The following is a 17888-nucleotide window of genomic DNA, read 5'->3' as shown; positions in this document are numbered from 1 at the left end:
TCTTCTACAGGTGTCAAGGAAGTTGGATGACCCTCAGGGGTGATTATTGTAGATTTGATAAAAGGACGAGAGGCAATGCCAGTGTCTTTATCTTGGTGAGTAGTAAGGGGTGGAAAATCTGAGTTATATGATGATGGGGAAATCATCATACATGGCTAGACTAATGGTAAGGTAGGTGGAGTCTCAGCCGGAGGACAAGGAGGTGGATATCCTTCTTTGTGTAGAATATCAAGAGCTAGATCATAAATGGGAAGTGGCTTTTTTGCTTGAGTTTCTTTATGTATACCAATCCAGGGACCAGAGTCTGGATGGTCATCATGCTGAGGATGATATGTCTTACAAGATGATTTGCTTCTTCTTTCCGGCTTCTTCTAATTTTTGTCAGAAAGATGATGATCATATTCATTTTCCTAGTAGTTGTCATTACAATCATAGTCATCATCACGTCAACCTGATCCTGGAAGATCCTAAGGACAATGACCATAAATCTTCATTGGATATCCATAATGACTGTCAGCAGTGATCAATTATAATAAGCTCTCAACTATCAAGTCAAGTAAACCAAACATACTTTTAATGAAAGAAAGTTGGATTCAATTTTGAAAATTTTCAACTCGAACCCGACAGACTTCCCATAAACGATGCGTTAGAGGACCCTGCTTCTACGAGGGCCAAAAAAAAATAGTTTTAGGAGATCATTTTGTGATGTTAAGAAGTTGAGTGAATTTCATCAATAAAAAATATTTTTTATCAAACAAAAAATTATTTTTTAAAAGAAAATCATTTAATAAAATTATTAAGAAAAATAAACTTATAAATTAAGGCTTGATATAAGTATATTTATTAGTCTATTAATTATCACCAATAATTTTTGGTAGTGTTCGATAATTTTATCAATTTTTTTGTATTTTCTTATATTCAATGATAAATGATATATAAATTTTAAAATATTATTTTTGATATATTTCAAACATTAAAAAATAATGTTCAAGTGCCTTTTAACATCACTATTAAACAATAGAAAATAAATTATTCCCAAAAATTAATTTCGTTAAGAACTTGGACTCCTTAATTGTAGAGTTATTAACAAACGCAAAATTAGTAAAAAAAAAATAAGGCAAACTAAGAATCTTTAGTCACAGAGTTATAGATGAATAATCCTCTACCCAATTCACAAAAATATATTTTCTTCTTTTTTTTTATTTGTCTCTATTTAAAAAGAGATAATTGCTAAAAAAAATATACTTTTCAAATTTTTACAATTCTACCATATATTATGAAAATTACCAATTAAGCCTTAAATTTTTTAACCCTTAATCACCAATTCTATCATACTATTAAGAAAACTGTTATCTCACTAATAGAGACGCTATGTAAGATACCATATAAGTATCATATAAATATGATTTAGTTGCAGTCAACATAAAAGAAAAAAGGCATACATTTAGATAAAAAGAAAAAAAAGTATATTTAATTCAATTTAAGTATTTTACATTAATATATAATTGACAAGCATGCACTTAAACAGTTTTTTAATATTAAAATACGAAACGAGCATATGAGATTAGGAAATTTGAAGAGATTGAGAACATGCATTTTAGGGCAAGAACATATTATTTCAATATGTTAACATGAGAAGTACTATAAATTATTCAAGTTACATTTTTATGTAGCGCTTACATGGCGTTTTCGTTGATAAGATAACAGTTTTCTTAATAGTGGGATATAATTAATAAAGATTAAAATGTTTATGGTTTAATTAGTAATTTTTATAATGTAAGATAAAATTATAAAAATTTGAAAAGTATAGAGTTTTTTTTTTGTTATCCTATTTTAAATATTAATTTATTTACTTACTAATATATCCGTATTTGATATGCTTTAAAAAAATATAATTCATTAATTTCAAGAATAATTTAGTAATATAAATTATTTAATTTTTAATGAAACAATATAAATGAATAATATATTAAAAAAAAACTTAACAAAATTTATTATTTTAACTATATTTTTCAAAATACATGGTGATGGTGGGACAAATGGAGTATTAAGGTTTTTTTTTTTTGGCAAAGTATTAGGGTTAATGTAGCTCTTGTAAATTGCAAGTAATTGCACCGATGTGTTACCTAACAGAAAGGAATTAGGTAGGCTGGAGATCGCACACCAATAGAACGTCTGACTATGTTTCTTGCTTGAAAGTTAGGGCACTCGATACCCATGCACTGTGTGGTTGTAGTTGGGAAGGAGTGGGAAGAAAAGAATTAATGCTCATCTCCACAAGTAATATTTACATATATAATAATGCTTCATCAATACAAACCCAACTTAATGAAAATTACTAAGTCAGGCAGCTCTACAAAGAGACCTTTTCTTTCCTTTTCCAAGGAAACAAAATATAAACCAGAAATCTTATGCTCTTTAACCACTAATTTACAAGAGTCAAGAATGAGGAGGAAATGTATTTACTCATACATTTCACATGGTTAATTCTTCACTGGCATAGAATATTACGCTATGACTGGTCTCCTCATCAGCAGTTGGAAGCTGCAAGGGTCCTGGGTGATTATAACATTTGGCACTAGGCACAAACACGATCACTTAGTTCTGGATTCAGAACAGAGCATAATTATTTTGTGCAAGTAGATCAAGTGGGAAGGAACAAGTTCTAATGAGTGCAACGTTGCACTTACTAGAAAATTATATTTCTAATTTATTACTAAGCGTAATATTGCATTCATTAGAAAAACAATAATAATAATAGTGTGCGTGCTATGCGGAGAATAACAAAATTGAGAATGTGGGCTCACATTTAAACCTTCATCCGAGCCAATGATAAGATGCCACAAGCCTTTTTTCGTTTTCCTATTTTTCCACATTATAGGTGTGAAGTAAAACTTTGTAATGAACAACAGACTAAAGTCATTGTTAGATAACTCATTTAGAGATTACCTCTCAACTAGAACCCCTTTTTGATGTCCTTGAGATGGCCTTAAATCAGAAGCTAGGTTCCTTGTTGCTTCATTATCTGCAAATCCCTGCTTACCATCTTCCTGTAACAAAAAAGGGCAAAAGATGTAATCTTTGTATTCTTACATTGTTGAAACCAATGAACGATGAGACTAGAAATTAAAAAGGGATATCCTGTAAGAACTAATTACCCCAAAATCATCTTTCATCCATCCAGGAAAGTTTCTTGAAAGGAGGTTGATATACTGCTCCATAGCCACCTCAGGGCTCATGTTCCCAAGTTGTTGCCACGCATTCCTAGAACAAGATCCATTCATCAATCAATTGAAGAAAGAAACCGTCAAAAATTTAATCAAGCTATATCCAAGAAGGAAAGGGTAATTTAATTTCAAATTCAATAATCTCACCTTCAATCAATTTTTGCATAATATTCAATGGCATACAATTAAATTTTCCATTATTGTTCATAATTTTGATAGTTTAAATCAACTTAAAAGAAGTCAATATCTCAATTGGGAAATACACTAAAGTTACCAAAAACTCGCAGAAATAAAAATTGAGACCTCTGCAATAAAAATTAAAAGGCTTAAAAGATGGAGGAGTTCATTAGTACCACTTTGAGCGAGCAGAGAACTTCAATGGCATGGGTTGGGGCACATGGCAAGGTCCTTCAATTGCAACCTGGTAAAGTCCATAAAACTTCAGCTTCAAATCAGTGCTAAGACTCGATATATTATCAACATTATCTATAGAACCAACATACGCCACAGCAGCACCAAAAAGCCTCTCCAACTCGCTTCCTTCTACTCCTTCCCAATCATCATCCTCCTCCTCATCAAGCAACCCCTCCTTTGTACCACCAATCCCACAATTAACTTCACCCTCGTCCACACCCAATTCCTCGTTTATCAATTCCATCTCGATCTCTCTCTTTTGACTTTTATCAATCGGGTAATACTCGCATTTGCATGCAGCACCATCTTCACTACCTTCCTCTGTTAAATAATCAATAATCTCAATTTCTTCTTTGGGGAGTTGATTATTAGAAGTTTTTGCATCTTCAAGTGAGTTACACGACCCGACACATTTGCAGGAAAATTCTCGTTGAGCAAGTTTATTCTCTACTGATTCGCTTAATTCATCAACTCCGAGAATTTCCGAAACAAGCCCAAGTTTCCTTTCCTTCTCCCAAGCGAAATCATTAGACTCCGCTAGGAAACTAAGGTCATGGTCAGGGTCATGCACATGGACAATTCTCCTTTTAAAATCATGTCCATGATCATCAGGTGTTGCTCCGGAGAGGAGCTTAGAGAGAAAGAAAGAGCAGAGAAAAGAAAAAGCAGCAGTTAAAATGAAATCAAGCAAAAACTCCATGGCCAAGAGCATAGTTTGTATATCAGAAGAAGACGAAGACGACGACGAGGAGGAATTTGCAGAGGAAGCAAGGGATATTCTAGTGGAGAAATTTTCCTGTTGCCAAGTAATGTGTCGGTCATATATTGCAGGGCAGAAACGCTTTTGAAGCGAGGTTTTTAAAAGCTGATAAGGACTCTCACCTCACCACCGGGTTGATTGTGCGGAGATCCAACGGTCCAAACTTACCCGTTACAATCCGTCAAAGAGACAAATTCAGAATAGAATTTATATTTAAACATTATAATAAAAATAAAATAAAATTAAATAAATAAATTAGGGTAATCACATTGTACTTATTTTTTAATTTTAAATTGGGTATATTATAATTGAATTTTAGTTAAATAAGACTTACTCGTCACAATCCATTTAAGAGATAAATTCAGTATTAGAGTAAAATTTATATTTAAACATTAGATTAAAAATAAAATAAAATAAATAAATTAGGATAATCACGCTGTAGTCAAAATTTTAAATTATCTGTATTATAATCAAATTTTATTTAATTGTGACAGTGTAACAAAAGAAATTAAATTGAATTTGAAAAAATTGATGATAAATTATATTCCATTCTTTGAAAGTTTATTTGATTAAAAAAATAATTTATTAATTTAAATTTTATATTTTAATTTTTTAAGATACACGATTTAAAATTTAACTATAATATATAATTTAAAATTTTTGCTACAATTATAAATATTGTTTGCTTAGGAAATAACAGCTTAGAAAATATAGACATATTAAATACCGAGTGTATCAGCTGTGTACTTTTTTTATTTCTTTTAAATAATTGTAGAAATTTGATTGACTTAAAAAGTTTAGGTTTTTTTTTTTTTACTTATAAGCTTTTTTTTAAAAGAAGATTTTTTACTATCAAGCTTATTATATAGAGTTTGTGAATTATATTATCAAATAAAATTTACAGGATTATTAATTTTTTTTAAAAGTATAATAGATTATAAATATTGAAAAAAAATTCAAAGGGAAAATTATACTTGCCACCAATAAATGTGAAAAATGTTGGTGCATTGTCCATTCAAATGTGAATAATTAACATCAGTACAGCTGGCAGCATGAATAATTAGACAAAATTGGTTAGTTATATGAGATGACACAAACTAATGGAAATAAATAATAACACTGGAAATTTTGGGTGCTACATTTCTTGGTGTTTAGTCTTTCCAAAATGCTTTCTCTAGCTACCTTCTTCCTATTACCAACCATCACCTCAGTCCCTGACATTGCATGCAAGATGAATAAAAATTGAGATAAATTTTAATAATTATTCTTAAATTTATATGGTCGTAATATTATAGTCTTTTAATTTAAAAATATAATATAAAACTCTTTTATCTTTTAAATTTTATACAATAAAATACATCTAACCTCTAATTATCAATTTTTCAGTCAGATATTGACCTGGATAGTTCCAACGTAACGCTTAATCATCATTTCTCTTTTCTCTCTTAAGTCATGTGTAAATTGAATCCTTTTATTCTTTGTAGATAAAATAATTTTTCTTGCGCAGAGAAAATAATTTTACACTTTGCATAAAAAAAGGAAAGAAAAGTACTGACTAAACGCCACGCTAGATTTGTTCACATTAGTATCTGACTGGAAAATTTGTAATTGGAAGTCAGAGAGATTTTATTATGCAAAATTTAAAAGTTTAGGGCGTTTTATGTTATACTTTAAAGTTGAAGAACTATAATATTACAACCATATAAATTCAGAGATAATTATTAAAACTTATCCATAAAAATTATCATAAATATTTAATTTATTTAATTTAATTCAGTGATTAAAAATATATTATTTAAAATTAAATGAAGATTGAACCTGAATTCTTACTTTTGCAATTGCCTACTAAATAATCCCTAAGTTTTTCAAAGCCATGCAACTAAGATTAAAGAATCAGACCCATAAATCAAGCTTCTAGAATTGGGTTTGGATGAAGGATTCATGGCTGTGGGTTGCGATGGGGGAGAGGGGTTGGTGGTTCAACACAGGGGAATGGGTAGGGTTGAAGAGTAGCAGACAATTTTTTTTTTTTTCTTCTCTCTTTTTTTCTTCATGTATGAAAAGGCATTTTTGATATTTTAATTCTATATTATCTTTTTTTTTTAATTTTGAATAATTCATAATTTTTAATTGAAGGATCATATTATTGATGAAATTAAAAAATAAAATTATTTAAAATAAAAATAAAAATATTTCTTTAAAAATTTTAGTGAACCTTCTACTCAACATAATAAAATCATAACTAAAAGGACTCATCAACTAATTTGGAATATACGCAATCATATCTTCAATAAATTATCGTCAATGACAAAAGTTAATTGAAAACATATGTAATAGTTATATAATATTTGACATAATATTAATAATAAGCGATTTAAAGTTGTTATAGTAAAATAAAGTGTCATGTTGATGTAGTTTAATTATTTAATTGAATTTATTTTTATATTAAAAATTAAGCAAATAATTATCATATACAAAGTAAAAGTAAAATTAAATATATTTATAAAAAATTAATTGCAAAAAAAATTCTAAAATTTATTATTTTTATAATTAAATTATAAAGTTTACATAATTATTAATTAAATATTTATATTTGATTGATATTTTAAATTGACTCAACTGTCAAAAAACTATTAGTATACTTAATAGGAGTTTCACATCAATTGCTATATCATCACTGAATAAGTCACATAAAAAATTCTAAATTATGATTAATTATAAAAATAAAAAAATAATAATAAATTTAGTAATTTTTACAATTAAATTCTGAAATTGACATAATTATCAATTAAACCCTCATATTTAATTAATATTTCAAATTGACTTGATCTTCAATAAATCATTAATATACTTTAACAAATCAGAAATTACAAGCAAAATTCTATTTTGCAATACAATTAGCCTATCCTGTTATAATCAAACTACATACTAAGGCCAACATTAGCCTCATCAAAAATCTCATATTAGGGTTAATTGCCAACAAAACCATGAAATTTGCCAATTTTTGCTATTAAACTTTGAAAGTTGACATAATTACTAATAAAATCTCAAATTGACTCGACCATTAATAAATCTTTAGTATATTTTAATAAATCAGAAATTACAAGTCAAATTTTGTTCTGTAAATACAGTTACCCTATTATATTCTAATTAAACTACATATTCAAGTCAACATTAACAAAGTTTGTTTATTATTATTATACATATGCATAATATATAATACAATATTAAAAACATGACAAAATAAAACAAATCAAATTCTTTCTCTTTTACACAGTTAATTCTTTAATTCTTTTTTCAAACAAACTATTTTTTTTTTTTCTTTGTCAACACTTTAACTTTACTATTCAATTCATTAATTAGTATATCATTATGATCATATTTTTCACTAAATTGCATTCATTTCTCAATATTTTTTTTATTAATCTCCTCCAACTCTGCAATTTTCTCCTTAAGAGCACATCTTTGCCAAAGCAAATTAGTCACTAGCTCTTTATCCCAACCATTCCAAGATGAACCACACAACTGAAAAACAAAAAAAAGTTATTCCACCGAATCAGTTGCCCATTAATATCAATACCAATCAAATGTGAAGATTTAATTAGCCATTATTCAAACTTCAAAATTTAATTGCAAAAAATTGACAAACCTCAAGATTTTTTTAACAATTAATCCAAAAAAACGTAACAGCTGCATGCAAAGGACAAATACTAAACTTGTAACTCGTTGAAAGCATATATTATATTCAGCAATAACAACAATATTAACAAGGAAAAAAAAAAACCTCTAGAGGCTCGATTTGTTGCAGTCTAATAATTCAAACTAAATCAACTGAAAATTTGGTATTTTATACAAAGCAAGTGGTTAGTCCTATAAAAACCACTGTCCACTGCTAAATATATATGCAGCATGTGAAACGCATACATCAAGGGATTTTATCACAAATATGGTAAATTCTCATAAAATTTGCAAGTCACGAAAATATATCATTATATTCTCTCCCAGACAAGTGACACAATGACCATTGTAGTAAAAAACCCATACACAATCTTTAACTGCCAGCAATGAATAAAAGGCAGCCACAATTGTTCTGTAGACTAGATAATCATTAGGATGATACATCCCCCGCATGTAACGGCCTCGGTCTGCTGACAGACCCCATGCGCACAGTACATCAACCTGCAGCTACTATGTTCTCATTCTGCTACTTTCTGCAGCCCTCACTTGTGAAAAATATGGATGTGCCTGCACCACCACAAACAGTAGCTTTTGTTACCCATGAAATGTTAGCCAAGAAGGAATACAGATCACAGATTGTGCTAAGTATCTCAAAACGCAGATAAGGTCACATTACTAGAAAGGTCACTTTACTTGAAAGACGAAGCAAAACGAAGAACTGCAACCAGAGGTAAGTAGTTACTCAATCATTTGAGACATAAATTAGCATAGCATATGTTTACTCATTATAAGGTCAATGATCAAGAGGAATAGTTTTAAATAGAAGATTCCCTCCAATCTCCTACAGCTAGCCCCTGGAAATTTCCTGATGCCCACTAGGCATTTTACTTGCGCTATGGCAGGCGTGGGTTGTTAAGCCATTTTGTGTGCAAGATATAATGAACATCTCTCCTCTTCCTATCATGCTGACCATTAAAGGTCAAGGATGGGAGGGTGCTACACGCAATCATTGTTCCTGATCTACCAATCCATCCACTTTACAAAAAAGAGAAGGTAAACACACTAAGTGACATGCCCAAAAGGAATTACCATTGCTTCTCTTGCAGTTAGCCTGTCCTGATGATCATACCGAAGGAGCTTATCAAGAAAATCAATGGCCTGCATGTGAGAAGATACCACATAAGAATAAAAACCTTATTAAGGCTACTGATGCCAGGCGAAAAAAAACCTACAAGCTACATATTGAATGGGCGTAAGATAAGAAACCTCAGGAGAAACCAGATGCTGATTGTCTGCATTAATAAATTTGGACCAGGGCTTCCTGCTATGCCTGCAGCAGTACAAAACGACATATTAATTCATGTGGACAAAAGTTCTCTGGCTATACTCTAGAGATTTACTAAAGGGACTTAAAATAGTAATCGGTATAATTTAAATTGCAACACTATCTAAGAAAATGCATAATCATGTTAGAGAAGAAAATCAGGCTTAACAAACCTCCCAACAAGTGCATCTAACTGAGGATCAAGCTCCAAGTGATATTTATTCAGGTATGCATTTAACTCATCAGTTCCAATTACCTGAAGATTACATTAAAATCAGACAGTGGTCATGTGGAATCAATTCATTTACATAATTTTGATGCAACTAATGTTTCCCCTCCAACCACAGGAATCAGCATTACCTTCGCAATTTTGACAAGTTGATCATGGTTGTCATGGCCATAAAAGAATGGTTCTTTCCTAAATATCTGGCATCAAGTACAGGCACAATCAGCATTAGAAAGCAATAGAAAGGAGCTCATGAAATTTAGGATCAAGTATAGGCACAATCAGCATTAGAAAGGAGCTCACGAAGGCACTACATGTATGCTTACCATTCCTGCAAACATGCAACCAAGGCTCCACATGTCCAAAGAATAATCATAGTCTTGTAAATCAACTAGAAGCTCAGGTCCCTTAAAGTATCTGAGAAAAAGTGAAAGAAAAATCAATCTTGCCACAAGGATATAACTATATTATCATTAAGTAATGTATTATAAAAATAATATTGAAATTGGCCATCCTTAGAAAATCTTCAAATGCCCATTTATCTCTTAAAATTTCAGAATATCAAATTGCAGAATCCTGAGAGACTGACTGCACTTTTTGAAATTCCATATGATTGAGATAAAAGATCAATATAAAAATAAAAAATAAAAACTTTGACAGATTATTCAGGAACAAATATCATCATAATTTCTCCCAAACTTGAGCAAGTAAAACCTTTTGACTTTAATGCTCCACAGTTTGTCTGCTTACTACCAGCAGCAGGCAACTATCACAATTTCTCCCAAACTTGAGCAAGTAAAACCTTTTGACTTTAATGCTCCACAGTTTGTCTTCTTACTACCAGTAGCAGGCAACTATAACTAGTCTTAAATTTCCAGGATTGAAAGTAAATCACAAAAATGAGAAGGTAAAGAAGCAGAGGTGTTTTTAAATAATCTAAAGTCTCCATGTTCTATAGCACTACCTTGATGCCACCCGAACATTATATTCCTTGCCAGGATGGTAAAATTCGGCAAGACCCCAATCTATCAAGCGAAGTTTTCGCAACTCATGGTCAATCATTACATTGTGAGGCTTGACATCTCTATGCATTATTCCTTGTGAATGGCAGTAGTCCAATGCCTGCATTACAAAGATTATTAATTCATAAACTTTCATGTTACTGCCATACCACATCAATTATCTTTGCAGCTCATAATCTAAAACGCCTTCTGTATCTGGGGTAAAGCACAATGGAGGCCACACCCTCAATGAAAAAAGAATAAAAAGAAAAATGAAAAAATGTGAAAACTCAAATAATGAATGGTGGAACTAAAACAAATGGTTCTAATAAATGAGACGTTGATAAGAGGCCAGGTCATTGTGATTACTCAAATATGTAATATAATTATATCAACAACTCAGTCATATTAACAAGACCGATGACTTGTGTATACATGTATTAGAGAGAGTGAAAGAGAGAGGGTTCTTTCACATAATTACCTTGAGAAGCTCATATATGTAGTAGCGTATGTCATAATCAGTGAGCGTGGGGTACAAAACTTTGAAGTCTGTACTGTTGACATATTCAAATATCAGGCTAGGAGTTTTTGAGTGCTGATCTCTAACAATGTCAAGAAGCTTGACTATATTTGGGCCACCACATAGATTCTGAAGTATTTTTATTTCCCTCTTGATCTGCAGAAAGATCAAAGAATCACCACTGCTATGCGGTAACAAAATTCTTGTAACAGACAATGAGCATAAAATAACTCATATGCTGCAAGGGAAACATTAAAAGTAACCTTCTTTTTCTTAACGGGTTTAAGAATCTTGATTATGCACCGCTCATTGCTATTCACATTTATGCCTTCAAAAACCTCACTATACTTTCCCCTTCCAACTTTACGAACAACTTCATAATGATCTTGGTCACTGAATGGAACATAAAGGTTAAGAAAATATTAAGGGGGAAAAACAAAGAAAAATATAAGGAACAGATCTCACATGTATCATATGAAACAAAGGTAACTACAATATCCACAATTTTAGGCTAAAGAAAAATATTGCAAGGACAAAATGAAGATGAAAAGCACAGCTAGATATATTGAAAAAGATGTGATTGTGAAGCCAATGACATAATGCACGAATGGAACTAAATGCCAAGAAAGGAGTTATAATTTAAAAGTAGTAGCACTCTTGCATTCTACATCACATGATATCTGTATTCCACATTACATCAATTTACTGCTAGATTGAATTTTATGCATCAGGCAAAAAATTTTAGCTTCCACAATGTATCCAGATTCCAGAATCTTCATTCAATTTAAGCCACTCCTCACTAATAACCAAACAAGCCCATATCAGTTCTCAAATACCCTTAAAATATAACTTCTTTTCTCTTGGCTCCAAAGGAGCAGCCCAGAAGTAAAGGCTTGGTCTATAAGGGGATTTAGGCTACAATCCTGTTAATGCTCTGTTTGGGTGAGGTTGAGGAAAGGATAAATAAGGGTAACGAGGGGTAAGTAACTATTATACCCTTTGGGAATAGGTGAGTTAGTAAAGGATAAGGGTAAGGCTTACCCTCCCTTATCCCTCAAATCCCAATTTTTCTTACACCCCAAATTGGGATGTAAGCAGGGGGAGGTGAGAGCTGAAAATTACTTTATTTCCTATTTTTCTATTGTATCCTTAATTTTTTATTAAAAATCCAATTATACACAATAAAAATAAACCTGTGGCCATACATAATTTCTCTTCTTTCAATCATTTATTTTTAAATAATTTGCTGCAATTATTGTACTTCAATTATTATTTTTTTATTTGTTCTTTCAATAGTTTGCTTCAATTATTATACTTCAATTATCATTTTTTTTTCTAAATAATCCATTTTTTATTTAATCTTTGTTAGATTTGCGCATTATTGTTTTGATCTATTAATTTTATGATTTATTTATAGTGGACCATTATTATTTACAAATTTAAAATTTATTATAATGAGTTTACCATTTAATAAATTATCTAATAAAAAATAGTATTTTTGTACTTCTAATAATTATTTATCCTTCTTTCACCTCTTTCCAAACATGAAAAATATATATTACCTTTCCTTACCTTTCAATTAATTCACCTCTTTCCAAACATGTGATTTTTTTTATTGTAACCCTCTCCACCGTTCCCCTTCCTTACCCTCCCTTATCCTTCCATTAATTACCCTTCCCTCACCCCATCCAAACAGAGCCTAGCCTAAGTGGAGTCAGAGGGGTTGTAGGAAGAGGACAGTGAGCCCCAATTAAATAGCTCATTCAATATGCCAGTGCAAGTCATGTTGATAATAACGCAACCCAAATTAATAAAAATTCAGATAAAAAAAAAAAGTTGATTATTCTCACAATGCTCTTCCTTTCATTCTTTTCTTGGGTACAGACATTTTACGAAAATTCATGCCAAAAGAATCTCTCAACATTCTGTTTGCTAGATGAAAATTTCACCATTTGGGTGTAAGGTGTTTGTGAATCATCAAGAAGAAGATGAGGCGACCAAAAATTTCTTGTCTTTCTAAATGAGTTTTTGCCTTCTGAAAGCTAGGTTTTGTCATTTATCAGAGAGAAGGAAAAAAAAAAAAATCTTTCTTTAATTGTCTGCAATTTTTTTTACTCCAAGCTAAGTAATTCAATTTTACAGCCAGAAAACAATAAGACATCAAACATCAGGAGAAGCGCCGAACAGTTGAGACAATTGATCATTGGTCCCATATTTGACAGTGGTATCTGAGCCAAAGAAAAGTCTATTATCTAGTTAGCATGCAAAAAGTAATTCAACTTTGGATTCCATTTTATCCTGTGCACATCAAATCCTAATTGTGCAGATAAATCTCACTAATCCCAGGACTTGCAAACTCTAATCAAAATCTTTCCCAATCAAACACAAGGCTTGTTTCCACAATCATACCAGCAGAAAGCAACAAACTTCATCCATTCCCTCTAGTTCCATGTGATCAATCATTACGCTCACTGAGATCATAGAGGAGCTAAAAATTCAATTCTGGAAATAGTTGCCTTACAATCTCTTATTCCCATTCCAGTCGAATTAAACAACATAAAAAATAAACTACGCATTCAAACCACATGTTTGGCATGTTCTTAAACCCATAAATAAAAGAGAAACTAATCACAACCAAATCAACCACCTCAGCACAGTAGAACATTAATAAACCCCAAAGTGTCCATACCAAAAAAAAAAATTCCCTATTTCTACACATTGTATCATCCAAACAATCCCCAATCACAAAGACAAACATCAAAAAAGTGAACAGATAAAGAAACAAACAATTAGATTAGGGTTTAAATTAATAAAAAAAAAATTACCCCCATTGAACAGTGAGAGACTCGTAATCCCAGTACTCCTTAGGACGCAGGACGTTTACGTCGGCAAAAACTCGTGCTTTCGACATGGATCGCCGATCCGAATCGGAACCAGAAACCGAGATCTCGACGATAGGATCAGTGGTGGCGATGATCTTATCAATCTGGAGTGCGTTGTTGTCGAGGAAGATAGTGGGAGCGTGGTTGGCTATTGGATTAGGAGGAGAGGTGGGATGGTGAGGGTGCGCAGGTTTGGCTTGTGCGCAACCGGCGCACGCAAAGCAATGATAGCGCACACTAGCAGCAAACGATGAAGTGCAGCTGAGTTTTGCACATCTCTATCCATGTGCAACTAACACGACTCTAGGGCGTGCATCACTCGGATAGGGTCGAGTAATTAACCGAACTCATAAAATTTAATTATTTTAATAAGAATAAATTTAATTTAATTTAATTTTTATTTAATAATATTAATTTTTATTATTAATTTAATTATTTTTAATTTAATAACCACATTAATCAAAATAATTGAATTTTTATTAATTAATATATTTTATTAATAATATATTATTTATAATTATTATTTTATAATTTTATAATAATTTTTAACTAATATTTATTATCTTATAATATTAAATTATATTTATTATCTTTTTATAAATAAAAAATTATAAATATATTTTTATTAATATTTTATTAAATAATTAATAATATAAAATAATTTTTTTATTTTTTAATTAATTTAATTATAATCTATTTTCAGTTTCGATTAATTTTAATTTTTTTTCAATTTCAATTCAGTTTAATTAATATTTTTAGAATTGATTAATAATTTAATTAGTTAAAAATTTAATTTGATTAACCGAATGCTCATATCTCCACAATACATGCAAGAAAAAAAAAAAGAATAGATAAATTATAATTTAATCCTTACGATTTATTTAAATTTATAATTTAGTTATTAACATTTTAATAAACATACAAATTAGTTTTTATTATTAGAATTATAGTTAAATTATCATTAATTCTAACAAAAAATGATTAAAATGTCCTTAACTATATTTTCAATCTAAAAGTAATTTAGTCTCAAAATTTTATTTTATTAGCAATTTAATTCATAAAATTTGGTTAAACCTATAACTTAATTATAGTGGTTTTAAAGTCAAGTAATTTAGTCATTGACATTTTAATAAACCTATAAATTAGTCCATACCATTAGAATCACCGTTAATTTTCCGTTTAAATTAGTAAAAATTACTAAAATACCTTTAATTCTATTTTCAAATTGAATGAAGTTTTATTTCATTAATAATTTGCATCTAGATTCATATTTTATTTTTCTTTTTTTTATATAATATATATATATTATTAAAATAATAGTAAAATTGTAGACACCATATTTTAGCCAACCTTTGAAGGCAAGGATCTTTTAAAATTGAAACTTTATTATCCGTTCTCGACCGATGTCCTAATCACAGGTCGCTTTTCCGAACTTACTAATCGCCTGTCCCTGGAACAAATTAATCTCACGCTCAAGTTAGATTGCTTTCCGATCTCTTGGTCTTTATCAGATGAGTTCGAGCCAATATTGGGTCTCCAGACCATCCAATCTTGCCTGCTGTTGTTATCTGATCTCTCTATGTACAAATATTACATAATTTCATTTGACTAATATTGTGATCGGGCTTCTCGCTCGAATTGCCCATATATTCCTTAAAATGAAGTTAAGGTTTTTATCCGATCTAATAATAATTCCGACCTTAAAAGTTCAAGTCAGTGTCAAATATTTGCAATTCTAATATTTTAAAGTTCCATTCGGTGTTTGATCATAGCTCCGTCCGATCTCATATTCATGTGTAATGATTTTTCTATCTCTTGGAAGTAATTTGATATCTTTTGATTAATAGTCGCTCTCAGGTTTAATATTCAACTGCATTCAATCAGTTAAGTACTCAGACAGTTTGGTTTGGATGCTTTCCGATCTCATCAAGAAATTGAATATAAAAGACTTCAATTCATTTCAAAAATAAAATATATACAAGTCAATTAGTAAGGGGGGTCTTCTCTGCCCTGCGCCCCAGTTACATTCCTCTCTCCCTCCTCACCCTCGTGCTCCTCATCGCTGTCCTCTTCGGCCTCTGGGATGAGCTTATCCATCCAGGAGAAGACCTCCTCAGGATAATACTTCTTTAGTTCGGACAGGAGGTCTTTATGGGCGTTCACATATGCCTCAGCCTCTTTTATATTGCTCTCCTCCTCCTTTGCTTGAAGCTCCTCCTCCTTCGCTCAAAGTTCCTTAGAAAAATGAGCGAGATCGGCAGATCGACCAGCCTAGGAGACTTCAAGTTCTCACTCCACTTTAGCTATCCTCTCTTCGCATTGCTTCACCCGATCTTCCAATTTGACGATGTAATCATTGGTAGTGGAGAGCTGAGCCTTTGCAGCTGATGCGTCCTAGACCGCTTTAAGAATCTCCTTCCTTAAGACGTGGGCTTTTTCTCTGATCACGTGTTGGTTTGCAATAGCCTCCAAGCCCAAACTCCTTGTTTGAGTTAGAATATCGTCAATACTGTCCTCAGCCAATTGGTTCTGATCTTATTGGAAGCAGATGGAAGCGCCCATGACCTTAGCTAGACCAGGATTCCCTCGGGTGGAACGGTTCCTTTCCAGCGAGTGGATAAGGAGTTGAGCTCATCGGGAGAGCGTTCTAGCAATAGGGCCAGAAGACTCCCCTTCTACATTAGAAGAGATCGGAGGAGGCGGACATTCAACCTGCTGAGATGGAGAGACGACGATCTCTACTTCTGAGATCGGCTGTTCTTGAGGTCGAAAAGGGGAGCTCGGTACTTCTACTAAGTCTCGTTGAGGTGTCTGAGCAGCGGTGGCAGTAGCCTCTTTCATCACTCATACCTTTCGGGAGACCTCTCTCTTTCGCTTGTGGCTCTCTTTAGAAGCGTCACCACCCACCATACCTGCACAAAGAAGAAGTCAGTGAGTTTGCTAAGATTGAGAGACTAGAGATCTGGATTATACTGGTAGCAGAACCGAGGTCAGAAAGATGAAGCTCGTAATCTTCGTCGCAGATCAGCCGCATCATCCACCATTTCAGTTCGGCCATGACCGTATCTAAGCACGAATATTTATGGGTGGCTGCCTGAGTTTTTAATTCTTTCACCATGGCATATTCGTCTTTATCTAAAGTAAGCTTCTTAGGGATTTGGAGACCAAATAATTCTAATTACGTGGGATCCCCTCAAAGCCGTTTCGATCCTTGCTCCTAAGGATGAAAAACCAATCCTTTCAGTTCTTCAGCAAAGAAGGGAGATCGGTAAAAAGTCCACAGTTCAGCTTTGCCTGAAAGAACCAGAATTCGTCATCCTTTCTTCGGGCAAGCCTATGCAGCTCGGCAAAGACCTTAACCATAGGCTCTAGTTTCTTGGCTCGGCAGAGGCCTCTGAAGGCTACCAAAGTCCGCCAGAAGTTCAGATGCACTTGAATTACCGAGACATAGTGGAATTTTAGGACGGCCTTATAAAATCCATCCAAGGGAAAATGGAGCTTGGACTTTAGCTGCTCCTCGTACACTATGATAAGATCGTCTTTTTCAAAGAAGTGATCGACCCGAAGATCGCCATGGCATCTGATCAGTTCAAAAGAGTCGATCCGCAAATTGTATTCTTGACTTATGGATTGGAGATTGATTTCTTTAAGGACTGACGACAGTTCATAACTGGCAAGCTCTCCTTTCTCGAAAACATTCCTCGCTTCGGTCTAGTAGCCATAACAGTAAACGGAATGATGGCTGTGCTGGATCGTCCGCTTGGTCTGGTCGCGTAGCCTTTTTCTGAAGTCCATGAAATATGGATGGAAGGCTGGCTCGCAGCTCTCTGGCTGGCTCGCAGCTCTCTGACCCTCG

The 17888-nt window shown here is 32.2% G+C and overlaps 1 protein-coding gene and 1 pseudogene across 4 annotated transcripts; both read right to left on the bottom strand.

Moving 5' to 3' along the window:
• Positions 1–2273: 2273 nt before the first annotated feature.
• LOC110651278 (acyl-CoA-binding domain-containing protein 3) lies at positions 2274–4481 on the bottom strand. 4 transcript variants are annotated; one of them, XR_009151823.1, is made up of 4 exons: positions 3581–4481; positions 3159–3264; positions 2808–3050; positions 2274–2604 (listed from the first exon to the last, which is right to left on the bottom strand). XR_009151823.1 is itself a non-coding variant. In XM_058154446.1 (4 exons), the coding sequence occupies exons 1-4, from the start codon at positions 4351–4353 to the stop codon at positions 2595–2597; spliced, it is 990 nt and encodes a 329-aa protein (XP_058010429.1). In that variant the 5' UTR covers positions 4354–4481; the 3' UTR covers positions 2274–2594. The 4 variants fall into 4 exon arrangements, 2 of the variants coding, with proteins under 2 accessions (XP_058010429.1, XP_058010428.1); XR_009151824.1 differs by having other exon boundaries at positions 2274–2578; XM_058154446.1 differs by having other exon boundaries at positions 2950–3050.
• Positions 4482–8199: 3718 nt separating this feature from the next.
• Positions 8200–14341, bottom strand: LOC110651277 (casein kinase II subunit alpha-2-like; annotated as a pseudogene).
• Positions 14342–17888: the final 3547 nt, after the last annotated feature.

Source organism: Hevea brasiliensis, chromosome 10, assembly GCF_030052815.1.
Source record: "Hevea brasiliensis isolate MT/VB/25A 57/8 chromosome 10, ASM3005281v1, whole genome shotgun sequence".
NCBI lineage: Eukaryota > Viridiplantae > Streptophyta > Magnoliopsida > Malpighiales > Euphorbiaceae > Hevea > Hevea brasiliensis.
Note: the sequence above shows the minus strand (reverse complement) of the source record. Positions and strands in the feature narration are given on the sequence as shown.

Bases quoted from the DNA above. Each gene is read 5' to 3' on its own strand.
- LOC110651278 (XM_058154445.1), bottom strand. From the start codon at position 4,353: ATGCTCTTGGCCATGGAGTTTTTGCTTGATTTCATTTTAACTGCTGCT. The intron at 3,265-3,580 runs GTACTAATGAAC...ATCTTGTTCTAG, and splicing joins TTCTCTGCTCGCTCAAAGTG to GAATGCGTGGCAACAACTTG. The intron at 3,051-3,158 runs GTAATTAGTTCT...TTTTTGTTACAG, and splicing joins GGATGAAAGATGATTTTGGG to GAAGATGGTAAGCAGGGATT.